The 27,630-nt window shown below is 50.6% G+C and overlaps 1 protein-coding gene across 1 annotated transcript; it reads right to left on the bottom strand.

Annotated features, from left to right (window-relative positions):
* On the bottom strand, positions 1–27,630 carry cep164 (centrosomal protein 164). Its single transcript, XM_084461376.1, has 29 exons — positions 27,608–27,630; positions 27,207–27,293; positions 24,421–24,532; positions 23,996–24,221; positions 21,723–21,872; positions 21,380–21,493; positions 21,201–21,278; positions 19,550–19,654; positions 16,764–16,817; positions 16,232–16,309; positions 15,376–15,458; positions 14,781–15,212; positions 14,260–14,391; positions 12,605–12,800; positions 11,468–11,542; positions 10,199–10,321; positions 8,017–8,160; positions 7,938–7,976; positions 4,549–4,632; positions 4,391–4,459; positions 4,013–4,251; positions 3,277–3,480; positions 3,023–3,179; positions 2,120–2,227; positions 1,804–1,903; positions 1,317–1,637; positions 1,113–1,194; positions 891–992; positions 1–396 (listed from the first exon to the last, which is right to left on the bottom strand). The coding sequence occupies exons 2-29, from the start codon at positions 27,286–27,288 to the stop codon at positions 300–302; spliced, it is 3,786 nt and encodes a 1,261-aa protein (XP_084317502.1). The 5' UTR covers positions 27,289–27,293; positions 27,608–27,630; the 3' UTR covers positions 1–299.

The raw sequence follows: 27,630 nt of genomic DNA, 5'->3' as shown, positions 1-27,630 counted from the left end.
TTGACTGATCACTGTGCTTTAGATACAGTCCCAGAGTACAGTATACCGTACAGTAGACGTGACATCAGCGGTCGACGTCTCAGGTACAGTAGGTGGTTCTTCTAATAACGGCCTCAGCTGTCATGAAGCCACAGCTGATAAAGTCAGTTCATAAAGACAACTGCTATCCTATGTTGTATGTACAGTTTCTGACTTGTTTGACATTTAAACAGGCTAGCTACAGTAGTTAGACCTGTGACCGTGACAGTACTCCTGGGTGTGCTTGTGGTTCTCCTCCCCTCCCCCCAGTGGCCTCCTCCTCAGAAACGGTAGACCTTGAGCTGGTTGTTGTCATCCAGGCCCAGCTGGACCAGTCCACTCATGCTGGAGGGGGTCCGGTAGCGTGTGAACAGGGGGCTGAAAAGCACCTTGGTTAAGGACAGGGACGTACCGGCAGAATGGAGTGAGTGTGTTTGAGTGAACCGGTAGTGGACACACACGTATATGACTGAGTGAGTCAGTGTGAAAGTGAGTGAGAGAGAGAGAGAGTGTGTGTGTGTGTGTGAGAGAGGGAGAGAGATAGTATGTTTTGAGTGTGAGAGTGAGTGAGTGAGTGTGTGTGTGTGTGTATGTGTGTGTGTGTGAGAGAGGGAGAGAGATAGTATGTTTTGAGTGTGAGAGTGAGTGAGTGTGTGTGTGTGTGTATGTGTGTGTGTGTGTGTGTGAGAGAGAGAGAGAGAGAGATAGTATGTTCTGAGTGTGAGAGTGAGTGAGTGAGTGAGTGTATGTGTGTGCATGTGTGTGAGAGAGCGAGTGAGTGCGCACGTGAGAGTAAGTGTGTGCATGTGCAAGAGCGAGTGTGTATGTGTGTGTGCGTGTGTGTGTGTGTATATAAGCGTGTTGAAGGATACACAGCGGATTCTTTCCTGCGAGTCTCCAGCCATCTCTTGTTGCCGTCTATCAGACCCTGCAGCCTCTGACCACCCACGTCCACCAGACCACGAGTCTGCTCACTGTCACACACACACACACACACACACACACACACACACACACACACACACTCACCATCATTCGATGGTATGATGGAAGTTGTTTCCAGTGGAGGAGTGAGGAGAAGTGTCCCTGCTTACCTGGCAGGTGTGTACCCAGAGTAGACTGAGCTGGTCCTCACAGAGCTAGAGACCAGGGGGTCCACTGCTGTTATAGACGGCCCTGGAGGACACACGCACACACCACACGCTTAACATGAGATAGTTGACAAAGACGGCGAACTCAAAAAGCAGCCTCAGGTGTTTCTAGGAGTGGTGAGCCAGTAGAGGGCTGAGCCAGCGTACCGGGGAAGAGCGCGGTCCATCGGCCACCCAGCGGGCCGGTCGCACCCCGCGTCTGAGAGCCGGAGCTGGGGAAGGAGCCGTGGCCGTGGGGGGCCCAGGCCCAGGAGGGCCCCGAGAGGCCCAGCGAGGGGGGGGCCAGGTGCTGGGACAGGGAGAGAGGGAGGGGGGCAGGCCGGGGCAGGGGGAGGGGGAAGGGGGTGTACGGAGCCTGTCTCTGGGCCAGGGATCCCAGCGCTCCCAGAACCGTGTTGAGCTGACCTGAGATCTGCTGCAGCGACTCTGCTAGCTGCTGCACCTTGGCCGGCACTGTGGGGTGACCGCCTGAGGGGAGGGAGGGAGGGAGGGAGAGAGGGAAAGATAGAGAGATAGAGAGGGAGAGAGAGAGAGGGGGAGAGAGTAGGGTCTGAGTACAGTGTGTGACTTTGTGTGTGTACTGTATGTGTGTGTACACAGTATGTGTGTGTGTGTGTGTGTTAAAGCATCTCACCAGTGCCGTCGTTGCCATCCACGCTGCTGAGGTCCGACTCCGTCACGTCAAACGTGACCCTGCGGTCAGCGGCCAGCATGGCCAGGTCTTCAGACAGAGGCTGGGGGTGCGGGGGTCAGGAGGTGGTCACTAACACACAACCCTACACTCTAACTCACAACGAGTATTGGGTTGGTGTACATGTTGTTCTTTGTTGATGTTTACAGTAGCTAACGTTCAGTCCTACAGGTCGTGTATGTGTGCGGTGGGGCAACTGATGTTGTGTACGTTGTTGTTGTTGTTGTTGTTGTGTATGTGTACGGTGGGGTGTAGCTACCTCCTCAGCCATGGAGCTCTCCAGCTGCTGCAGTTTCTCCTCCTTCCTGTTCAGGAGGACATTACCTCTCTGAACCGTCAGCCTCCGCTTCTCCACCTCCCCAGCCTCCTGAGAGAGAGAGAGGGGGGGGGGGCGGAGTAGAGAGAGAGAGAGAGGGGGGGGGGGAGAGGGCGGAGTAGAGAGAGAGAGAGAGAGAGAGAGAGACAGAGGGGGGGAGAGGGGGGGAGAGAGAGAGAGAGAGAGAGGGGGGGAGAGAGAGAGAGAGAGAGAGAGAGGGGGGGGGGGGGGAGAGAGAGAGAGGGGGGGGGGGGGGAGAGAGAGAGAGGGGGGGGGGGGGAGAGAGAGAGAGGGGGGGGGGAGAGAGAGAGAGAGAGAGGGGGGGGGGGAGAGAGAGAGGGGGGGCAGAGAGGGCGAAGTAGAGAGAGAGAGAGAGAGAGGGGGGGGGGGGGGAGAGAGAGAGAGAGAGGGGGGGGGGGGGGGGAGAGAGAGAGAGAGAGAGAGGGGGGGGGGGGGGGGAGAGAGAGAGAGAGAGAGAGGGGGGGGGGGGGAGAGAGAGAGAGAGAGGGGGGGGGGGCAGAGAGAGAGGGGGGGGGGCAGAGAGAGAGGGGGGGGGGGCAGAGAGAGAGGGGGGGGGGCAGAGAGAGAGGGGGGGGGGGGCAGAGAGAGAGAGAGAGAGGGGGGGGGGGGGCAGAGAGAGAGAGAGGTGAGAGGAGGGGGATAGAGTAGTGTACATGAGTAAGGCAGCCATCAATGAAAGAGGCAGTAGGAGAGAAGCGAGTAGGAGAGCAAAAGAGCGGCCTGATCATGAACATCCTCGCCAGCAGCTGGTCAAATCAGTCGGAGGGGAGAGGAGCCAGCAGCTGGTTATAACAGTCGGAAGGGGGAGGGGGCAGGAACACTTACTCCTACCTGCTGGAGGTTCCGGAACATCTCCTGTGGGACGCCAGGCTGAGCTGTCTGCAGTGCTGCCTGTCTCTCGCTCAGACGAGCACCCTCCCTCTCCAGGAACCGGCGAGCCCTCTGGATGGACACCCCCTCGGAGGAGATGTACTGACGCAGGCTGGGGGGGGGGGGGTTGAGAGGAACGTTTAATACAGTCTGGTTAATTATGTCACACAAACGACACACAACACACCACAACACACACAACTGCTCACTCGTCCAGGCTGCTCTCGCTGTCCCTGGAGACGGGGGTGGGAGACTGAGGAGGCTCCGCCTCCAGATCCTGCAGGCGCAGGGACTTCTCTCTGCCACCACTAGGGGGCACCGACGTGCTCTCTTTCTTCTCCTCCTCCTCCTCCTGTCTGAGGACAGCGCCTGGTCTGGGGGAGGAGCTACAGAGCTCCTCCCGCTCCGCACCACTGCGGTCACAACAGCGCAGTAATCAGACCAATCAGACAGACTATGTAGCTAAACGGCGCCAAGCATACAGCTGCTGAGAATGCACTGGGAAAGCCTCGTTGATTGGCTAGGCTAGCACAGTGTGTCGTATTTTTGCAGACTGGATTATTAACTAGCTAAGTTAAGATAGCTAGCTACTGTTAGCTAGTGCTAACATTCGCTGTCTCTTTGCAGTCTTGCCAAAAAACAGTCGTCATTGTCAGAACAGCCTTTTACAGGCAGACATAATTTTAGCTAGCCTGCGCTTTAGCCCAAAAAGTTTTTTCAACTGGGGAAAAAAGCCAAGTGCCCAGGCGCTATAGTGCTAAAAAGTGCGTGGAACACCACTCTCAAAAGCGCGACATACCCATCATAAACAACAAGAAAACAGCCCCAGCGCTAATTTACACCCTAGGTTGGACGCACACCCCAAATCTGCATGTTTGTGCGTATAGTGTGATCGTGTATGTATGTGTGTGTGTGTGTGTGTGTGTGTGCGTGCGTATAACCCACCTGATTCTGCGGCTGAGTCGATCACATCGCTGCTGCAAGAGATCCGCCTTGCTCTCCAGCCGGTCCCTGTCCTCCTTCACCCTCCTGCTCTCCTCCCAGGCTCTGTCTCTCTTCTCCTCTGCTCTCTTCCTCTCCTCCCGGGCTCTCTCTGCCTCCTCCCTCGCCACGTCTCTCTCCGCCGTCACTCTCTCCAGGCCCGTCCTCAGGCCATCTCTCTCCTGCATCACCCTGGGCAGAGCCTGGACACACACACACACACACACACACAACACACACACACACACACACACACACACGCGCGCGAACACAGACGTTAGGATCATGGGGAGGACAGAGGCGTTTGATGATGATGATGATGGTGACTGGAGTCTTCTTCACCTCTATTCCTCTGTTCATCTCGTCCTCCTCCTCTCCAAGCCACCTCATCCTCTTCTTCAGATCTGCCGCCTGGAGGCGACATCAGAGGGTCCGTTAACAGACATGCACAGACCGTCTCAGAGTCCCATCAGAGGATGGGTGGATCTGTGTTTGATTACCCTGGTCTGCAGCAGCGCCTCCTGGCTGTCCAGCTCTCTGCTCTTCAACTCCAGCTGCTCTGAGCGCTCCCGTAGCTCCGCCTCCTAACACACACACACACACACACACACACACACATGTACGCTGAATCCTCTCTCCCAGTGTGTGTGTTTCTCCCAAGCCCCCAGGATTCGAAATCTAAAGTGAAGGCCTATTGAACCGCGCCATCTTGGCTAGATTTGTAGTCACTTGGCTATTTCCGGTGACTTTTGACTTGCGCAGTTGAGCTTCTCTGGCCGACGCGCGTCCACGAAAAAGTTCACATTTATCTGAAATGTAGACGCGCGTTCCCGGCTCTCTCGGCTCTCCCCGCTTTGATTTAGCAATGAAAACCGGCTTGCATATTAACCTGTTTTTGTCAAATATATCAATTGGAGAAATTATTTTTTGATCCTGGCATCTTAGTTTTAACAGGTTAAATATAATTGAACATGTTTTGTTTGCTAGTAGATGGTATTCATTCCGTTCGCGATAACGTTATTGCAGCCAGGCTAAATTCCTCCAGGGAGCCAGTGACCAGCGAGTTGAAGAGCTTCACTCCCCGCCAGCAGGAGCTCTGGCCGCTGCTACCGCATCTCGGAAAACCCGCTGAGTTCCTGGCTGCTATTTCACACTCGCCCTTGATCAATCCCAATACCGATCCATGGTAATAATGAATCAATCGTTCAGATCAGATCGGCAGTGCTGCATGCATGTTACAACATCATTGTTAGCTTTATTAACATAACCATAGCCTACATTTATCTCTCTAACGTTAGGCTATCCATCTTACACCAGTCGGCCATTCGATAGCTGGAAGCGGTCAACGCCAACGTTGACTGAAAACACCCAAACTCAGTGTATCGTTTCATCTTCATGCTACACATCAACTCCTTTACATTGTATGTGAATAAATTCCTGTTATTCTAAAAATATCCCATTTCTGTCCATTCCTGGAAAAGGCTAATAATTGCTGTCAAATGATCACTCCAGTTTATCACCGTATCCCACTACCATTTCAACTATGCACAGGAGGTTGTCTTGTGGTCATTTTCATTAAAAAATGATTAGCCTGATCAGTTTGTTGTATGTATTAAGCCCTTTTTGAGCGGTATGCTTGTATTAATAGCTTATAGCTTGCCATACTCACCAACCTTGGGACCTCAGAAATAGGGAGCATTTCCAAACCAAATTGCGGGGGGGGGGGGGGGGCATTAAAAGCATTACAAATTAGACATTAAAAGCATTAAAACGAAATGTGAAACATTATATATATATATATATGTGTGTATGGAGCAATTGTTTTTAATGTCCGACTTTTGTCTGTGCTGTTCAGTAAATGTGCATCTGTCCTAATTTATTGTAGCCTATCTACTACACAACCTAGTTCAAATTTATGAATCTCCCGCGGAAGTCAGGAGGGTTGGCAAGTAGGCTATGGTCACTGCTCCCCAGTAAAATTGAATAATTGAGGGGTTACTTACAGTACAAAAAAGTACAGCATTTGTAGAACTCGGATGATACTACATAAATTGCCATGCAAAGCCAGAGACTGTTGCTTGTAGACGACAAGACTGCTGTAACCATTCAAATGTGGAGGCTACACTGCATTGAAGGTGGGTTGGCTTACTTGACACAGAACACAGAAAACGGACACCACAAAAAAGGGCTTAAAGCAGGTCCTAAACAGCAGCAGGTCTGGTTGAGGTGTGAACTGGTCTCCTAAAAATGGCTTGAGCTGTGAGGATAAGAGGAGGCACACTGTTTCTGTTATTACATTTCAATAATAGAATATGACACACAAACCACATACATACACACATACACATACAGCCCGTCTTGGTTTAAAGCCCACTCACCAACGTCAAGGTGCAAGCCTATCGAGTGGGAACACGAGACCAATCACGAACAGGACAAACTCAGACGGGACAACACAGCATACAAATAATCAAGGAATATGTATGTTGTCATGCTGTTTCACATTTCGTTTTAATGCTTTTAATGTCTAATTTGTAATGCTTTTAATGCCCCCCCCCCCCGCAATTTGGTTTGGAAATGATCACGCCGCGGAAGATTCATAAATTTGAACTAGGTTGTGTAGTAGATAGGCTACAATAAATTAGGACAGATGCACATTTACTGAACAGCACAGACAAAAGTCGGACATTAAAAACAATTGCTCCATACACACACATATATATATATAAGACAATCTCCTGTGCATAGTTGAAATGGTAGTGGGATACGTTGATAAACTGGAGTGATCATTTGACAGCAATTATTAGCCTTTTCCAGGAATGGACAGAAATGGGATATTTTTAGAATAACAGGAATTTATTCACATACAATGTAAAGGAGTTGATGTGTAGCATGAAGATGAAACGATACACTGAGTTTGGGTGTTTTCAGTCAACGTTGGCGTTGACCGCTTCCAGCTATCGAATGGCCGACTGGTGTAAGATGGATAGCCTAACGTTAGAGAGATAAATGTAGGCTATGGTTATGTTAATAAAGCTAACAATGATGTTGTAACATGCATGCAGCACTGCCGATCTGATCTGAACGATTGATTCATTATTACCATGGATCGGTATTGGGATTGATCAAGGGCGAGTGTGAAATAGCAGCCAGGAACTCAGCGGGTTTTCCGAGATGCGGTAGCCGCGGCCAGAGCTCCTGCTGGCGGGAAGGAAGCTCTTCAACTCGCTGGTCACTGGCTCCCTGGAGGAATTTAGCCTGGCTGCAATAACGTTATCGCGAACGGAATGAATACCATCTACTAGCAAACAAAACATGTTCAATTATATTTAACCTGTTAAAACTAAGATGCCTGGATGAAAAAATAATTTCTCCAATTGATATATTTGACAAAAACAGGTTAATATGCAAGCCGGTTTTCATTGCTAAATCAAAGCGGGGAGAGCCGAGAGAGCCGGGAACGCGCGTCTACATTTCAGATAAATGTGAACTTTTTCGTGGACGCGCGTCGGCCAGAGAAGCTCAACTGCGCAAGTCAAAAGTCACCGGAAGGCCAGAAAAGCACAACTGCGCAAGTCAAAAGTCACCGGAAATAGTCAAATGACTACAAATTTTGCCAAGATGGCGCGGTTCAATAGGGCTTCATTGTTGATAGCGGCCAGTGAATGGAGTGGCTGTATCCAGTTTATATAATACATCCATGGTTTCTCCTCACCTTGCATGCGTGTCTCTGCTGAGTCTTGCTGAGTTGGGTCTGGAGCTGGTGTGTGTGTGTGTTTGTGTGTGTGTGTGTTTCTCCTCACCTTGCATGCGTGTCTCTGCTGAGTCTTGCTGAGCTGGGTCTGGAGCTGGTGTGTGTGTGTGTTTGTGTGTGTGTGTGTGTGTTTCTCACCTTGCGTGCGTGTCTCTGCTGAGTCTTGCTGAGCTGGGTCTGGAGCTGGTGTGTGTGTGTGTGTGTGTGTGTTTCTCACCTTGCGTGCGTGTCTCTGCTGAGTCTTGCTGAGCTGGGTCTGGAGCTGGGAGCGGAGCTGGTCCAGCTGGGTGCTGTGGGAGGTCAGGAGAGCCTCTCTCTCCTCCTGCTGTACGTTCATCAAACGCTCCCTCTGAGCACTCTCCTGGGGGGGAGGGGGGGAGAAGGGAGGAGGAGTGAAAAAGAAAAGGGCAGAGGAGAGAGGAGAGAGAAGGAGAGAGAGAGGAGAGAAGGAGAGAGGTAGGAGAGAAAAGGAGAGAGAAGAAGAGGGAGGAGAGAGGAGGAGAGAGAAGGAGAGAGGGTGGAGAGAGGAGGAGAGAGAAGGAGAGAAGGAGGAGAGATGAGAAGAGAGGAGTGAAGGAGGAGAGGAGAGAGGAGGAGAGAGGGGGAGGGACATCAGAGATGGCATCAGATACAGGCAGATGCCGACACACCAGGGATTAATAAACCTTTTAAATACTTTGCATGTTTCTTAAGTCTGCCCGAAGTGCATTTTGGGGCCATGGGACCGTTGGTTCCATTGTGCCGGGCAAGGCCAGCCAAGCACAGATAAGTATGTGAGATGAGATAAGATGAGATGGTACTGGTGCCCAGGCCTGGTTTGGGTAGGGCTGGATACTGGCAAGGACCACACGATACGTATCACGATACATTGGTCATGTCACGATACGCATCACGATAGATTGCAATACAATGCAATAATCTACCACATAATAGTCGTAGGTGTAGATGTTATAAAGGAGGGGGGCCAGTACAGATCCCTGGGGGACGCCGTTCTTAAGGCGTCGCAACCTGCTTCGCTGTCCTCTACCGGTGGTGAGGGTAAAGCGGCGGTTTCGGACAAGCTCCATGATCATGCTGACCATGTGCCTGTCCGGCATCAGGCAGAGCAGCTTGCAGGTGAGGCCGCGGTGCCATACGGTGTCATAGGCAGCCATCAGGTCTATAAAAAGCTGTCCTCGATGTCTTGAGTCGTCTAAGTGACTTGATCTATGGTCGATCTCCCATGTCGGAACCCGGCCTGCTCCTGTGGGAGCAGCGGGTCGATGATTGGTTCAACGCGGGGGTAGATGAGACGCTCCAGGATCTTGAAGGGGATACATAACAGAGAGATGGGGCGGTAACTCTTGGGGTTCCCTTCAGGCTTGTTCGGCTTAGGGATCGCAACAACTAGGGCTCTTCTCCAGATTTTGGGGATCATGAGTTGGCGCAAGCAGGAAGAGAGGAACCAGGTCTTCAAGGCAGACACGGCATGGAGTATAAGCTCCGGGCAGATAGAATCAGGCCCCGGAGCTTTCCCTGGCTTTACATGCTGGAGGGCAGCAGCGAACTCCTCTGGTGTGAATTCACCGGAGATGTTACCGCCGCTAGGAGTTGTGGCCTTCCAGAGGTCAGACACTTCTTTTGCCACGAAACGTGACGATTCCCAGTCTTTGCCCTCGTATGTTCCACTTTTCACAAATTGTGATGCGATTTTGTTTGTAGAGATGGGGCAGTGACGGGGGGAGTGTCTAGACCTACCAGTGAGGTTGTTAAGGATGCTCCATGCCTTGCAGCTGGAGTGTGAGAAGTCGATGGAGTTAATCCGAATCACGGGCCAGACCCACGAATGAAAACAAAACAGAACAAAACCAGCTCCTTGTGTGAGGGTGCTAGGGACACAGGGTTTGGACTGGGGTGTGTGGGGGGAGAGCCCGGAGTGCACCGCATTGCCCCCCCGCCAGCTGTGACCCGAGGGGGGCGCCACAGAGCCGGACAAATACAGTCACCCGTTCACCTCCAGTCATTTTTACCTCCGCCTCAGCGAATCACAGGGCGGGTCCACGAGCCGCCCAAACACGGCCCGGATGGCCTTTCACCTCCAGTCATTTTTTGGACTAGTGGATTACGCAAAAACTACCAGACTACTTTTCATGAAACTCGGTGGAGGGGTGTATTTAGGGCCAATTTAGAACCCATTTAATTTTGCTGTGCACAGAGCCACGAAATGCATTCAGGAGCGGAGGTCTGTGCTTTCTGAGCACCATTTCTAGTTCTGTGTATTTTCCTTGTGCAAAAAAATAAAAAAGTTTTTTTTTTTTATTACTGAATCCATACTGTACCTTGAAAAATTGCTACAGTATCGAGGAAAACAATATTGCGATGTATTGCTGTATGGATTATATTGTACAGCCCTGTCTCACCTCATCCAGGTGTCTCTCTCGGATGGCGTTCTGCTCTCTCCTGTGGTCTTCCCTCAGCTGCTCCAACTTCCTGTTGTGGTCCCGCTGCACTTCCTCTCTCACTTCCTGTAGCACGTCACCCAGCTGGGAGAACATGGCATGACGTCAGAAGTCACGTTCACAACTGTGTGTGTGCGTAAGTGTGTGTGCACATGTCTGTGTGTGTGTGTGTGTGTGTGTGTTTGTGTGTGTGTGTGTGTGTGTGTGTGTGTGTGTGTGTGTATGGGGTGTGATTAGTGCCAGCACACCATACTGAAACGCTTGACTTGCGCCTACTTAAGAAGACGCGATGACATCAAACGTCTAAACGCACGTGTATAATTTCCATTGACAAACAATGGAGAGACAGACGTCTCATAGCTGTAACGTACCTGTCACGCAGACGCAGTGCACATGTTGTTTACACGAATTGCGCATCGTGTGCGTGACGGCAACACTACAGGTTAGATGCGCCTCACATATGCGACACCAACACTACACATGACAGTTTGGTAAAATCATAGATGAACGTACGTACGTTCGCTTGTAATGTGTGCAGAAATTGCATAGCGACGTGTCAAACGTGCCAGTGCCTTGCTTGCGCAGCAGACGTGTTAGCGGCCGCACGTGTAAGGTCAGTTGCCTTTAAATCATAGCTGGTTCTAATCTCGTCCTTGCCAATTGGTAATGCATTCTCAATAAATGGAATTCGCACATGTTAAGCAACTTGTTTTTAATAAAGCCTAATATCTGAATGACTCTTTCTTCGCAATTTAAAACAAATGTTCAGATACACGTGTTTCTTGTCAATAGAGGGCGCTGCAGCACCGTCAGCACCAGTTCAAACAGCCACAACCTATTTGAAAATGTAGCGATAGTGGAGATAAAACGAAACATATCTAGGAAAAGTTATGCAAGGAGGGTCCTGGAATTTGATTGAGTGCAAATAAATATTCTTAATTTTTATTCAATATGGACAAATGAGCCCCGCTCGCAGCTTCTAGTGCCCGCTGACTTAACACGAGCGTGCAAACGTTACATGCATGTGCGCAAAAATGGCACGGCACTTTTTACACGTCACCCTCTGAGAATGCGAGCGACTCGTAACGCGTGCGTATATGCACGCCTATTAATCAGCTCGCCAAAGTACCTTTATACACGCAATGCAGGCGACGAAAGCACTGAGTGTTTGTTACGCTGGCACGAATCACACCCCATAGTGTGTGTGTGTGTGTGCGCGCGTGTGGTCACCTCTCGTTGGTACTCTGTTAGTTGCTGTTCTGGTCGAGGACTCCTCAAGTCCCGCCTCCAGTCACTGCTTCTGCTCTGAAAGACCCACAGCACACACAGGCATCAGCAACACACGCACACACACGCACACACACACACACACACACACACACACACACACACACACACACACACACACACACACACATACACACTATACCCTGGAGGTTACACAGAAATATTATTCACCAGTTTAGATAATTCACTGGTTCCCATCTCGGGCAGCATGATGACGTGTGAACATAGTTTGAAATTAACACCCGCCAAGCGCCAAAAGTGTGTATATTTTTCATTTGGCGTGAATGTTTTGGAAGCCACCCGACAGTTTGGTGGGTGATGTTTTTTGCGACAAAATATCAGCCCTTGTGGCTCATAGCATGGACTACTTTTTTGCAATAAAATATCAGCACTGACTGCGTGAGTAATACAGCCTTGGTAGCTCAGACAGCTCAGCGAGCACACAAGAGAATGAACGGTGCTTGAACATCTCGCGTGGAAAGAGCACTCTCTCTCTCGCGGTGGATCAGCTTGCTGCTGTGCATCATGAACAAAACAAGCTGTAAACTGATTTGGGGAACTATCTAACTTGCTAGGTACAGTAACTAGGCTACTAATTAGCTAACACTTCTGTTGTGTTGATAGGTGTTGGTGATCAACGTATTCAAAGCTAGCAAACTTGTTGTCATCTAAAGCTATGCTACGTTAGCTGACTGGGACTGTCTCTCATGACTGGCATTAACTAACTTATGTTGCTAACCACATTGTGCCAGATAGCCAAACAAGCTTAACATGTATTTGTACAGTATTTTGCTCGGCGGAATTGAGGGAATGATGCTTCGTTTTGAATAAATCTTAATATTTAACATTGCTGTGTGTTTATTTTACACTAATAGATGTAGTAACCGTTGTATAAAAGCAATAAACCACGAGAGGCCGTGTGTAGGGAGGTTTTAGGCACTCCGCTTCGCGTCGTGCCTAACAACGCCCCCTAGCTGTTATAAAATCACTATAACACACGGCCTCTCGTGGTTTATTGCTTAATTTCGACCCCTGCGTGTGAATATCTAGAAGTGGAATCTCTCTCTCTATCTCTCTCACCTCGTGTTTCAGAGAGCTCAGCTGCTCCTCCTTCTCTGCCTGTAGTCTCTGCATCTCAGCCTGTAGCTCCGACTCCGACTCCGCCCTCAACCGCTCAAGGTCCCGCCTCCTCTGAGCCTCCAGCTTGGCAAGCTCCGCCCCTCTCTCCGCCTCCAGGGCGGCACGCAGCTCTCTCAGCGTGGCCTCCCCCTCCTCCCTAAACACCACACACACACACACACACACACACACGAACACACACATGAATACACTCACGCACGCACACACACACACACACACAGACACACACACATGAATACACACACACACACACGCGCACACACACACACACACACACACACACACACACACACACACACACACACACACACACACACACACACACACACACACACAGGGCTCTAAGCTAACATTTTTCACTAGGAGCACAGAAAGAAATTTAGGAGCGCAACGAAAAATTTTGAATAACACATTTTTATTAGCAACACATACATTAGGCCTACTGCCAACAACAATAAACAATAATAACCTGCTCACCATAGGAGCTCTCATCCTCTCCTACTATACTATTCCTACACACTTTATCATGTGCATTGGTCCTAATGAAGACTATGGCCCAATCCCAATACCCCCCCTTAGCCCTAGTCCTTGCGCGTTCACGCGTAGGGTAGTGTGTCCCATTCCTTTTAGCTTCTAGGGCAAGGGAGCATATCGAGGGCTAAACAGCCCTCCAAAACGAGGGGGTTTTCAGATGCCAACTTGAAACCGAGGAGTAGATGAAAACTCACACAATGCTTTGCGAACTTTGGCAGGGATATGAAACATAGCTGCCGGTGCCGTGAAAAAACATGGAAAGAAAGCCCAATATCTTCGCAAATAATCATTAAAAAAAAATGAAATCCGTGGAAAAGCTTAGTTTAATGTAGATGCAAAGGAACATGTCATTGGATCGTTATGACACGCATTTCAGAAAAATAATAGCTTTTTACGATGTCAACAGCATTTCATTGTGTTTTGATGTGGATCCAGTAAGTTACTGGTAGGCTATGGTGCAATGTTGAATCTAATCTAATCAATAGAACTTTGTGTAAACAACGATTTTTGAGTGACAGATGATTCGACTCCCCCCCGGGCCTCACCGAATTCCTCTCTCTCCTTGGTTCCACTTTGCTGGGCAAAATACGATTGAATGATGGGCTTCATTTTCTTCATTTTGTTAACGTTACTGGCAGGGGCATTCGTCGTTTTTGAGTGAGGGCAGCTGAGCTGTCATCGCGCGTCATCACGAGAGTTCTGCGCGTTGCAGGTTGCAGTCGTGGGACTTGTAATAAAAAATAAAATAAAAAAGTTGTGGGACTTGTAGTTTTGTATACGGGTGTGCGAAACTTTGACTCTAGTTTGATCCAATTTGCATGGATTTATTTTAGGCAAAAAATGCGAGTGAAATGGTTGAAAACAGTACTCGCAGTGTGCTCCTAAATTATTTTTTTCTGATCGCACAAAACTATTTTTAGTCGCAAATGCGAGTAAAATGGTCGCACCTTAGAGCCCTGCACACATACACATGAATACACACACACACACACACACACACACACACATGAACAGACACACACATACACCAGTCCGTGTTGTTGTGGGGTGCAGGTCCTGACCTGAGGGTGCGCTGCTGCTTGTCTCTCTCCCTCAGGGTGGTCTCTCTCAGTGCCTGGAGCCTGGTCTCACTCTCCACACTCAGCCTGCTCTCCTCCTCCCGGCTCCGACTCTGGAGACGCTGTCTCAGCCCCCTGGAGCACACACACACGCACGCACGCACGCACGTACGCACGCACACACACACACACACACACACACACACACACACACACACACACACACACACACACACGGACACAAGGGCATGGACAGAAACAGAGACACAGACACACACATACACACACGCACGCACACACGGACACACACACAAACACACATGAATACATGGACATGGACAGACGCGCACACACACACCAGAGATAAACAGTGTTGTCAAAGCCTGAGGGAGGTACTTCAGGGTGCTTGACGCTGAGGACTAAACATTGACTCAGATAAGTCTGACAGTCCAAGCCAGCAGCCCCCCCCCGCCCACACACACACATACACACACAAAACCCTCCCGCTGGACGTGGACACCCACCTCAACCTCTCCTCACTCTCCTCCTTCAACCTCCTCTCCTCCTCCTCCTCCTCCCTGCTCAGCTCCTCCCTCAGCGCCCTCATCTTCTCTTCCGCCTCCCTCCTCCTCCTCCTCTCCTCCTCCTCCTCCTCCCTGCTCAGCTGCTCCCTCAACGCCCTCATCTTCTCCTCCGTCTCCCGCCGCGCGTTCTCCTTCTCCTCCGCCTCCCTCCTCCTCCTCCTCCTCTCCTCCTCCCTCTCCCCCGGAGGGGCGCGCTCCTCCCCGTGCGTGTCGTGCGAGCTGCGGACCGGCCGGCCCCTGGCCGTCTCCGGCCGGACCCCCAGACTGGCGCTCACGCTGACCCCCTCGGCGCGCGGACGCACCAGCGCCTCGGAGGGGGAGGGGCTACTGGCCTGGGAGGAGCCGGCCTCCACACCCGTGGCTTGAAGACGCCTGGAGGGGATGAGAGAGGGGGAGAGAGGGAGAGAGAGAGAGAGAGAGGGAGAGACAGAGGCAGAAGGAAAGAGCTATAAGGTAATCATAAGTATTCCTACAGTGTAACTTGCATCCTGTTGTCAGGAGATAAGGTAGGTACTTCAGCGGGCTTGACGCTAACCTCTCAGCAGCTTCCGCTCGCTTCTTCCTCCCGTCTTCCTCCTCCTCCTCCTCCATCCTGAATCCATCTCTCCCATCCTTCTCCTGGAGACAACATGAGAGTTTCAGTCACTCATGGTAGTAATATCTGACTAAGTGGACAGGGGAGTGTTAGAAATGACGCACAACAGCTGTCCGTTTGAGACGTTGTAGAATACAGTGTAGACACTGTGATTGGACCTTGGAGATTGCAGTGTTTCCTGTAGGATATTTTTCAGGGGCGGTGGTAAGCCCCCTGAAACTACTTGTGTTGTCGCGGGGCGGGCATGTCATGAACACATGGCGTCAACAACAGTATTGTCATCGACACGTGCAGTAATTACGCGTTTAATTACGGTTTACGCAGTTTATCGGTGCATTTCTCTACACTGAGCTGAAATAAAACCAAGTGCACATAACTTGGGTAAGTAAATATTAACAATTTACAACACATAAAAACATATTACTAGAAAAAAGTCTGTCCTGCAGAAAATGTGTATGAATGCTGAACTGAAAACAAATCGAAACTGTGGTTACATTACATATGTAGCTAGCTACAGCAACAGAAAATATTTTTCATTTCATCATCTCTCACTCCGTCATAAAATGTCCGCTATTCGCAATGCTAATTTTCGCTATGTTAAACTCCATTGACATATGCTAAAATGTTAGCAATCTAAAAATCTTGGATTTTAGGGTCTTTCAAGAGGGGTGGGGTTCCCGTTGGAGGGGCGGGCCATGGCAGTGGTAGGGGAAACACTGGATGACAAGCGTAGAGAGCTACTGTGATTGGGTGTTTGGACGGTAGAAGGACCCCTGTGATTGGCCGAGGGTCTGACCTGAAGCAGAGGGCTGACGGCAGGAGAGAGGTCCCTCAAGTCCAGGACCTTCTCTGACAGCTTGGTGCGGAACCCAGACTGCAGCAAACACAACACAACACAACGCTGTCAGCTACAGGGAACCCAGACTGGAGCAAACACAACACAACACAACACTGTCAGCTACAGGGAACCCAGACTGGAGCAAACACAACACAACACAACGCTGTCAGCTACAGGGAACCCAGACTGGAGCAAACACAACACAACACAACACAACGCTGTCAGGTACAGGGAAACCAGACTGGAGCAAACACAACACAACACAACACAACACTGTCAGCTACAGGGAAACCAGACTGGAGCAAACAGAACACAACGCTGTCAGCTACAGGGAACCCAGACTGGAGCAAACACAACAGAACACAACGCTGTCAGCTACAGGGAACCCAGACTGGAGCAAACACAACAGAACACAACGCTGTCAGCTACAGAAGAGACATAGCAGCAGACAGCTGAACTAAATAACTCGAGCTGTGTTTACTGAACATACCTTGATGTCATCTGTGGAGGACGAGGCCACATCTATGTGTTCACTGGCCTCGGACTGAAGACACAAACACACACACACACACACACACACACACACACACACACACACACACACACACACAGATTAAAAGTCGTACTGCATCATAGACCTACAAACATGTATACTACTGTACCCCAGCCCCATATGGCCACAGACATGCATGCTGCTGCAACCAGTGACTCACACACTTCTACACACTCACATGAAACAACCCACATGAAGCAGGTACCTCTTGTCTAACAAGGGGGGGGGGGGTCTGAGAGGGCGGGCCCACAGAAGCCTGCCCTGGGGGGTCAGGGGAAGTGGAGGGGGGGGAGTGCTGCACGACCGTGCCCCTTCAGTGGGCCGGGCTGCTGAGCTCAGGAGGGAGGGGCGATCGTCCAATCGTGACCCCAGAGACTCTGGGTGGTTCGTAGCACTGTTGTCACTGGGTGCCTGACTAACGCATTTGGTACAATATGACAAATAAAGATCCTCGAATCCTTGTGTTGAGACCGATTAGCTGGAGGCCGGCCGTGCTGGCTGTTGATTGGTGCAGAGCTAGTCTCGCGCTGCCAGACTCTGTAGAGTCATCAGGAAGTCTGGAGAGGGAGACTATGGTCACAGACCAGGGGGGAGGCCTAATATCATAGAAAGGGCCCCAGTAATAGCAGGGGCCCCAGTAGGGACCTCCCCCAGCTGTCTGTGGAGCAGGTGGGGAGGGGGGCGTGTGCATGCGTGCACGGGAGAAGGGAGGTGTATGTTGGGGGAGGGGGGGGGGGCACGCAGGGGGGCCACACAGCCAGCCAGAGCACACCACCAAACCATACCTCAGCAGGGGGAGAGGGGCATTTTTTGGGCACAGCAACGCTCGCTTCCTTCCTGTCTAACGCGTTCCTGTCCGGCTCCTCCTCCGGCGCTTGGATCGCGTAGTCGTCGTCGCTAACCGTTTCCCACTCAAGCGCCTCGAGCGCGTCCTCCGGCCCGTCTGGCATTCCCGGGCTCCGCTCTCCTTCCTCGTCCCCCCGCTTCTGGCTCAGAGAGCACCTCTCCAGCACCTCTTCATCCTCTTCCTCCTCTTCCCTTTGCTCAAGCCGGTCGGCCCTCTGAGTCACATCCTTCGCTGTGGTTGTCTGCGTTTCCCTCTGCCCTCTCTCCTCCTTCTCCTCCTCCTCCTCTCTCTCTGCCGCTTCAACGCCTCCTCTTTCCTCCATCTCTTTCTCCTCCTCTCTTTCTCCCACCACAACCCCCCGTCCCTGCTCCTCCTCTTCACCTACAACGCATCTTTCAACTTCCTCATCACTCTCCTCCTCCTCCTCCTCCCCTCCTCCTCCTCCGTCAAGGATGTGCTGACTCCCTTTCGCACCTCTCTCCGCACCGCCCCCGCTCTCCTCCTCCTCCTGGTCATCCGTCACTCCTTCCTCTTCACCTCTGACATGCCTCTCTTCTCCCCCTCTGCCCTCCTCCTCGTCAGCGCTGACGCTTCTCCCTGTCGCCTCCTCGCTTTCTACGCCGTGCGCCGTTTCCTCAGCGCCTCCCTCACCTTTCAAGAGCCTCTCCTCCTCCTCACCTCCTTTCTCCTCCTCTCCCTGGTTCACACGCCTCTCTACAACCTCCTCTTCCTCGCCCTGCTCTTCCTCACTGATCTCGGCCACGATGTCCTCTCCCCCCCCCTCGTCCTCTACCGCGCTCTCTCCGTCTCCGCCCCCCCCCTCCTCCTCCTCCTCTTCCTCCTCCTCCAGCCCCGCCTCCTCCCACCCGCCCTCGTCCCCCCCCCCGCCCGTGAGGTCTGCAGGCCGGGGGTCCGGGGCGGGGGGGCGGGGCCCAGCGCTGCGCCCGGCGGGAGAGAGGTGTGGGCGTCGTCCACGGAGAGACGCCTTTGGGATCGGAGGACGGCCGTTTCCCGGAGAGAGAGAGGGAGAGAGAGGGAGGGAGAGAGAGGGAGAGAGGGTGGAGGACGTGCAGAAGAAACAGAATAAGGGGAGGAGGGGAGGAGGGGAGGGAGGATGGACAGCAGATTGTGACACGGAGAGATAGAGAGGGTCAGAGCTGCATGCAGACCACTCACACCTTCCCCTGGCGGAACGGGCAGGTCGACAATCAAACAAGCAACACACACAGGTTGAGGCAGAGTGAGATACCCGTGTAATACACACGCATGCACACACACACACACACACACACACACACACACACACACACACACACACTCACAAACGGGCATGCAAACCCCCACACACACAGGTAGGGCTGTGAGTGACAGGTGTGAGGGTAGGCAGCAGAGGGGAGGACGAACACACACTGGCAGCCCTGACCGTAGGACAGGTCCCAACAACACAACAGCTACCCAACCAAACCAACCAACCACATCCAGGTCACAGGTCACAGGAGAGACAGAGACACAAGAGCCAGAAACAGCACAGGTTAGAGAAGAGACAGAGAAATCACAGAGTAGGTGTTTGTCTTTTAAAGAGAGATCTCCCAGGCTCTGTCCTCTAGCGGCAGGCCTGGGGGGTCTCATCCGCATTAAAGACCCGAGCAGATCTAGTATCTGTTCATCTAGATACGCGTGAGCGGACAAGCCTGGGCGGTGAGCGGACAGCGGGCTCAGAGCCTGCTCAGGGGAGGGTTACAGAGCGCAGCGGCGGCTAGTCGGGCGGGCTGAGGGCGAACACTGGGAGAGACAAGTCATGAACGGAGGAGGAGAGAGGTGGTGGAGAGAGAGCATGGTGCCACAGTAAGGCAGGGCAGCGTGTGTGTGTGTTTACCTGTTGTGTGGGGGGCTCGGGACTCTGGTCTCCAGACAGACCGAGGACCTGCAGCTCCGGCTCGGTCTTCTCCTCTGGTGGAACTGCAACACTGGCCTCGCTGTCCTGCAACCAAGGTTATTATAGTTAACGAAAACTCACTAAAAAACAAAAACTAGGTGTGAAAAAACATTTTAGTTAATAAATACAAAAAAAAAACACAACTAACTACTGTATTGTGTATTTACACAAATAACTAAAATAAATTACAATTATAGAGAAAATGTCTTTACTTTTAGTCTTTTTCATTTCATACATAAGCCTAGTATTTTGGGTGGATATGAAATCTCTTCCAATTATTTTTTTTGATGTGCCCCTGCGCAGAAGTAACCTGACGTGCACCAGATGTTTTTTTTCATTGTGAAACAGCGTGAGTCTCACGAGGCTAGAGCGCTCACGAGGATAGCGCAGAAGAAAAAATAAATACAACTAATACTGAAACTATAATAAAAACTAAACTAAAACAAAGCATTTTCAAAAAATAAATACGAAACTAAACTAGCAAACCTGCTTTAAAAAGTAATTAGAACTAAACTGAAATTGAAAACAAAATGTTAAAACGATATAAAAATAGAAACTAATGAAAAAAGCAAAACTATTATAGCCTTGCCTGCAACACACACACACACACACACACACGTGACTCGCCCGTTAAAGGGATAGTTCCAAATTTTGGACACAGAGCCTCATTTACGACTTACCCATAATGTTGATTGATGGAGAACATTTTCAGCTGATTCCATGCTGTCTCTTGTTCCGACATTAGCGGCATGCTAATGCGAGCGCAATAAACCAAAATGACCAGCATTCAAAGAAAACTCGCTTATAAACACTCCAAACAAGTAGGGATCGTGAGATAAACTAAACTCCTCATCAAAGTCAGACATATCCCTTTCGAACGTGGCCATTGCAACTTGTTGTTGTGTTGATAGTAAGGGAATAGTCTACTCTTCTGTTCCTTGTTGTTGTGAAGTATCGCTCCGCCTCCCTATTTACTCAGACAGCCATATAAGTCCAAACAAATGAATGGGTTCAAAGATAGTTGGTTTTCAAAAATGATGTATAACAACTCAAATGAGCCCCTAACAGAAACGAGAGACAGCATGGAATCAGCTGAAAATGTTCTCCATCATCCGACATTATGGGCAAGTCATAAATGAGGCTCTATATCCAAAATTCGGAACTACCCGTTTAAGGGTGCAGTGTGTCAGGCGTCATCTAATGGTGAAGTTGCAGATTGCAAACAACTGAATACAATCACATGGTGGCCTCAGTGGAAGGACCCACTCCCTATGTAGATATAACGGGCTCTCTCTGAGATATAGGGGTGGGATGCCCACCTCCCCATTGCTCTCTGTAAAGCGCATTGTGTTGCCTCTGTGTATGAAATACGCTAAACAAATGAAGTTTGATTTGATTTGATTCTAAGGTAACAAATAAATATTTATTCTTATTTTTATGGGATTATAGACTGATTAAAAACATACTTATGAATATTATATTCCACTTCTGCCAAGTCTACACAAAATTCTGCCGCAAAATTTGACACACTGCACCTTTAACACACGCACGGACACACACACACACACACACACACACACACTGTGTTTACCTCATACTGCAGGCCTCCTCCTAGAGCATCCAGGTCCAGATGAAGGTTCTGCAGCAGACGGGCTGAACCTCGAGCGCTCTGCAACACACCAACGTTCACTTCACACATCTCTAGTCTACACATCTGTATGAAACGGTGTAGAGTCCTGACTCTGTTATCGGTCGAAGCCTGTCCTGTACCTCGTCGTCCTCTGAGATCTTGTCCTGGTCGTCGTCCAGGCCGGGCAGGGACAGGGACACCCTCTCCTCCTGCCGACAACCCAGCAGACTGGAGCCCAGGCTGGACAGAGGACCCTGAGGAGGGTGGCGGGAGGAGGAGGAGGAGGAGGAGGAGGAGAGAGATAGAGAGAGAAAGAGAGAGAGAGAGAGATGTAACTACTAGCTCCACAGCAGTGAACAGCAAGGAAAGGTGTCAGAGGTGTTACATAAAATACATGTTTTATTTAGTCTGATGCGTGAACGTGTCTGTATCCACTATGAGGTCATGTCTGCATGGCCAGGGTGCTGGGGCGCAGTGCCTTACCCCAATGGGGGTCTTGAGGGGCTCCAGCCCCCCGGAGCTGCCCAGGGACCCCCGCAGGGCCGGGATGGGCGGGGCACTGGGACTGTCCAGACCTCTCAGAGGGGCCAGGCTCCCCAGGCTCTGGAGGGGTCCTAGCGCTGAGCTCAAAGGCTGGAGGGGACACACACACACACACAAACACACACACAAACACACACACACACACAAACACACACACACACACACACACAAACACACACACACACAAACACACACACAAACACACACACAAACACACACACACACACACAAACACACACACAAACACACACACAAATGGGTGACAAATATTGTTTAGTGATGGGCTTCAACTTTGCTTTTTTAATGGTCCATCACCAACAGAAGCCTCAAACCCTTCAGTGTCTGCAAAAAGAAGCTAAACAAGCTCTATCAGTCTGTTGTTTTTCAGCCTGTCTGTCTGTCTGTCTGTCTGTCTGTCTGTCTGTCTGTCTGTCTGCCCTTCTGTCTGTCTGTCTGTCTGTCTGTCTGTCTGTCTGTCTGTCTGTCTGTCTGTCTGTCTCTGTCCTTCCTCCTCTGGACCTACCTGGGGACTGCGGGCCCTGCTCTGCTCTCCTGTCCTCTCTGCTGGGACAGTCAGCTCCTCTCCTGTCCCCTGGCTGTCTGCTGACTGGCCTGAGGGGGACGGACAGGTCACCAGGTCCTGCTCGGTGTCCCGAGTGTCCGGCGGATGACCTCCTAGGGGGGTCTTCCCCTTCCCCAGACAGCCAGGAGGTCTGACCTCACCTCCCCCCTCCGCCATCCCTCCTCCAGGAATGGGGTAAGCATAGGATGGAGGGATGAGGGGCTGCATGAGGTGTCTGTCCTCCCCCTCCTTCTCCTCCTCTTCCTCCACAACCAAGCAGACCAGGTCACTCGTCTCCCCCCTGCCTCCCCCCCCCTCCTCCTCCTCCTCCTCTGCAGTCCCTAGCTCCTCTCCTCCCTCCTCCTGCTCCTCCTCTGGGGTCCCTAGCTCCTCTCCCCCCTCCTCCTGCTCCTCCTCTGGGGTCCCTAGCTCCTCTCCCCCCTCCTCCTGCGGGGTCGCTAGCTCCTCTCCCCTCTGCTCGGCCACCTCTTCCTGGCTCTGCCAGAGGGCGGCCATGCCCAGGCCCAGGCCCACGGCCCTGTCCCACTCGGAGTCGTCCTGGGGGAACCTCGCCGCCGCCCCCCCGCCACCGCCAGCCTGGGGGGCCGAGGGCCAAGAGGAGGCCGGGGGAGGCGGAGACGGTTTGGGGAACGGGGGGGCGGGGGTTGGACACGGGGGGATTATGATATCAGGAGACCGGGAGAAGGCGCGGGGGGCTTGAGAGGGGGCGGGGCACAGCTGCTGCTGCTGCTGCTCTGGGGGAGACCCGGAGAAGGTTCCGGAGAAGCCGAGGGCGTGACCGAGGATCTCCCGCGCGTCCGCCAGGGCCCTGCTGCAGCGGGCCCCGCCCACCAGGGGGGAGAGGGGGGCGAGGGAGGCCCGGAGAGGAGGGATGAGGGCCGGCAGGGAGGACACTGGGGCAACGGGAGCTAAGGGGGTGGCGGAGTGTTTGGAGGCGGATCGGGGAGAGGATGAGGGAGATGATTGGACGGCTGCCTGACCTATCTCTGCCTCGCTTTCTCCTGTACTCTGTTCACAGGAAGGGAGGATAGGTAGATTATCTAAGATAGAAAGAGACAGTGCAGAAATCTACTGCAGCTACTTAAATGTGTTTCCTTAAATGTAACAGAACGAGCGTATACTGCATTAATAACATGCTGGTCTACTGGTCCACTTACTTCATTTATAACATGCTGGTCTACTGGTCCAATTACTTCATTTATAACATGCTGGTCTACTGGTCCACTTACTTCATTTATAACATGCTGGTCTACTGGTCCACTTACTTCATAGATATTTATAACATGCTGGTCTACTGGTCCACTTACTTCATAGATATTTATAACATGCTGGTCTACTGGTCCACTTACTTCATAGATATTTATAACATGCTGGTCTACTGGTCCACTTACTTCATAGATATTTATAACATGCTGGTCTACTGGTCCACTTACTTCATACATGCTGGTCTACTGGTCCACTTACTTCAAACACATTAATAACATGCTGGTCTACTGGTCCACTTACTTCATACATTTAATAACATGCTGGTCTGCTGGTCCACTTACTTCATACATTTAATAACATGCTGGTCTGCTGGTCCACTTACTTCATACACATTAATAACATGCTGGTCTACTGGTCCACTCACCCCTGGTGGCTTGAGAGGCTCCTGCTCTTTCTTCTTTTTCTCCTTCTTCTCCTTCTTGTCTTTCCTCTTCTTCCTCTCCTTGTCCCTCTTCCCTGGGGCGGCGGTGACGGGGCAGCGCTGGCGCTCCTGCTCCACCAGGCAGCGGTACTGCTCGTCACACGGGTGGTCCCAGGTGGACTGGCCCGATGAGAAGTTGAAGTAGTACACGTCTCCAGTCACGTCCTGACTGCCAGGGGAGAAGGAGGGGGGGGGGGAGGAGGAGGGGGGGAGGAGGAGGAGAGTGGAGGAGGAGGGGGGGGGGGGGGAGAGAGGACGCGGTCACTTCAGCACCTCAGAACCCAGAGAACGGAGAGAGATTGATGGGTGTGGATTTGAATCAGCCAGTAGTGCCCTAGCTGGGCTCTCTCTCCGCCACTCCTCCTTACCAAGGCTTCCACTCGGCAGGCAGTGGAGCCACGATGCCCTCCCTGGCCAGCCACAGGAGCTCCGGCTCACCCTCCGGATCAATGCCAATCTCTCTGGCATATTCGTGGATCTCTGACAGACAGGCAGACAGACGGACGGACAGAAAAGACAGTCAGACAGATGAGAGAGATGCCAATGAAGCCCTTTGAATTGAATTGAAACTGAATTGAGAGAAAGAAATATATATATATATGAGAGATTAAGGAGAGCTGGTCTACCCACTGATAATAAAAATACAAAAAAGAGCAGTTAACTTTTGGACACACCTAAAACTAAGTGAACCCCTCTTGTATCATGACCAAGCCCTGTAGTGCCAAGAGCTGAGCAAAAGGTGCCTTACCCAACTGATCCTGACACTGAGATCACACACCTGCCCCGTTAACACAACCCAGGAACAGAGCGCCTCACCAATCAGACCCAACCACATTACACAACAATTAAAACAAAAACTACATCACCTATTGGCAAACACAAACAAAAGCACAGATGCAAATGCAGTGCTATCTGGCTCTAAATCGACAGTACACCATTGAAGATTATTTGAGCATGGTGACTGACCAACAACTAAAACGAACCTTGAGAAAGTACAGACTGAGTGAGCACAGCCTTGCTATTGAAAAAGGGAGGCACAGGAAAACCTGGCTCCCTGCAGAGCAGAAGCTGTGCTGTCATGAAACAGAGCTGAACTTCCTTACCAAATGTGAAAAGTATAAACATATTAGAGAAACACTAACTAACCTAACCTAAAACTAACCCTTTTTTATGAATCTGTAACAAAAGGTATTCTTAACTTATTAGATGAGGAAAAACTGCCTATTCTTCTCGGGGAGGACTCAAAGAGAAGTTAGAAGCAGTCTATGTTGATGCCCATACTGAGGGACAGTCACCTGACACACGTCATTAGGGCCCGAGCACACTGGCGGTGCGAGGCCCTATTGTATTTCGAAGGATTATTCTCCTCCTTCTCCTTCTTCTTCCAAAACAAATGCCTTTTTGGCGGCCTAAACATCGATGAAAACGGATGAAACTTTGCAGATACGTCAGTCCCGGTGAAAAATTTGATAATTCATGGGTGACGGAAATGGGTGTGGCAAAACGGCTCAAGAGCGCCCCCTGGAAAGTTTAAAATGGCGAGCCCCACCTTTCAGTTTGATGTAGGCGAACGAAATTCGGTGGGCATATGTATTTCATCGAGCCACACTTAAATGTCTCTTGGAGCTATACCCAACATGCAACAGGAAGTCCGCCATATTGCTTTTAATGTGCCATTTTGTCCTTGTTTTGACCATTTCCATGCCTCGTACTTCGACGAACTCCTCCTACAGATTTCATCCGATCAACTTCATATCGGGTCAGCTTCATCTTAAGGCCTTTGTGATCAAAAGTTATCAAAAAAATTGAGTTTTCACCAAACACCCTTGCCGTGGCGCCCCGCCAAAGTTTGACATTTCGCCATAAAACACGATGTCCTCATAACTCCTCCATACATTATCCGATTTGTCCGATATATCTCACGCTTCATGACGGTTCTGTCCTGAACACATCTATGTGTCAGTATTGCGTCATACGTATAGCGCCACCTATTGGTGAAACAGGAAGTCCTCATAACTCCTGCATACATCATCCGATTTGCACCAAATTGCAGACGCTTCAAGAAGGTGGCCTTCTGAACCCATCTATGTGTCGGTATTGAGTCACACTTACAGCGCCACCTACTGGTGAAACAGGAAGTCGTCATAACTCCTACATACGTTATCCGATTTACTCAACATTTCTCACGCTTCATCAAGGTACCGTCCTGAACACATCTATGCTTCGGTATTGAGTCACGTCTAGAGCGCCACCTACTGGTGACAGGAAGTTTCTCTCAGTACTGCACACCGAAATAGCACAGCCTTTAACGGCGCAGCACCCCGACACGCGTGGGGTGCGAGGGCCCGCTCACTGCTGCTCGCAGCACTAGTTGTCATTATATCTGACTTTTTTTTTTCTTATTTTTATTTTGTATTTATTTATTTACTGTTCCTTTCTATTTCTGCTATATCAAAAACTGATGATTTGTTTTGTCTTGTAGTAGCCTATATATTGCTTTTCAATGTCCAAACACTTGCGTTGGCAATATGTAGTGTTACGTCATGCCAATAAAGCCAATTGAATTGAATTAAAATATGTTTTCATGCAGCAGAGAGGATGTAGGCCTGGTTCTACCTTGATCAGTACAGTAACGCTTTATAATACGCCCGTGTTTTACCCATGTCTTACACTGTCTTACGGGGTACTTACATGTAGGTACGGGTTACTTACGCTGCAGAGGGGGACGTATTGTGGAGTGCACAAGAGCATTGGTATTTGTACTTACAGGTAGGTAGGGGTTACTTATGGTGCGGAGGGGATGTATTATGGAGTGCACGGGAGTGTAGGTATGTGTACTTACAAGTAAGTACTGGGTACTTACCCGGTACTGACGGGGTACTTACCCAATACTTACCTGGTACTTACAGGTAAGTATAGGGTTACTTGTATCTGTTAACTCACCTGTAAGTACCAGGTAAGTACCCTGTAACAGGGGAATTCCCCCGTAACCGGGCAAGTACCAGGTAAGTACCCCGTACTTCCCTGTAAGTAAGTACCTGGTAAGACACGGGTAAGACACGGGTAAGACAGTGTAAGACACTAGTAAAACACGGGCTGTATTATAAAGCGTTACCGTATGTACTACTTGTAGTATGGTCGTAGCGAGTTGTACCTTGTTCAGAGGGGATATAGTTCTCATCATAATCCTCTTCCAGGATCAGCTGGTCTCCTATCTGAAGAGCAGGTGCTGTCATGGTTACTAGGGGGGAGTGAGCAACATGCTTTATTAGTGCTACGACATAAGCTCCAACCAAGCAATGTATCATTAGCTAGCTACTCATCTCTTTTCTGTAGTGGCTAGTAACTGACCTAGCTAACTGACATCTATGTATACAATGAAGTTCGGTTACTTCCCTTAGCAAACCTTAGGAAGCAGTCATCAGTAGAATCATGGTTTAAGTAGCTACGATTAAAGTTACCGTTACTTTAACTAGATTAGCTAGAGATGATAACGTTAGCTAGCCAGCTATAGCATCTAGCTAAATTAATCCAAACCACAGATCATTTACCTACCTATCTATTCAAACGTATTGTCC

The sequence above is a fragment of the Borostomias antarcticus genome (assembly GCF_949987555.1).
Source record: "Borostomias antarcticus genome assembly, chromosome: 1".
NCBI lineage: Eukaryota > Metazoa > Chordata > Actinopteri > Stomiiformes > Stomiidae > Borostomias > Borostomias antarcticus.
Note: the sequence above shows the minus strand (reverse complement) of the source record. Positions and strands in the feature narration are given on the sequence as shown.

Excerpts from the sequence above, each read along its gene's own strand:
- cep164 (XM_084461376.1), bottom strand. The coding sequence starts at position 27,288 with ATGACAGCACCTGCTCTTCAGATAGGAGACCAGCTGATCCTGGAAGAG. Across the intron at positions 4,633-7,937 it reads AGCAGAGACACGCACGCAAG|GAGGCGGAGCTACGGGAGCG; the intron begins GTGAGAAACACA and ends TGTGTGTGTTAG. Across the intron at positions 2,228-3,022 it reads GGAACCTCCAGCAGGTAGGA|GAGGCTGGGGAGGTGGAGAA; the intron begins GTAAGTGTTCCT and ends TCTCTCTCTCAG.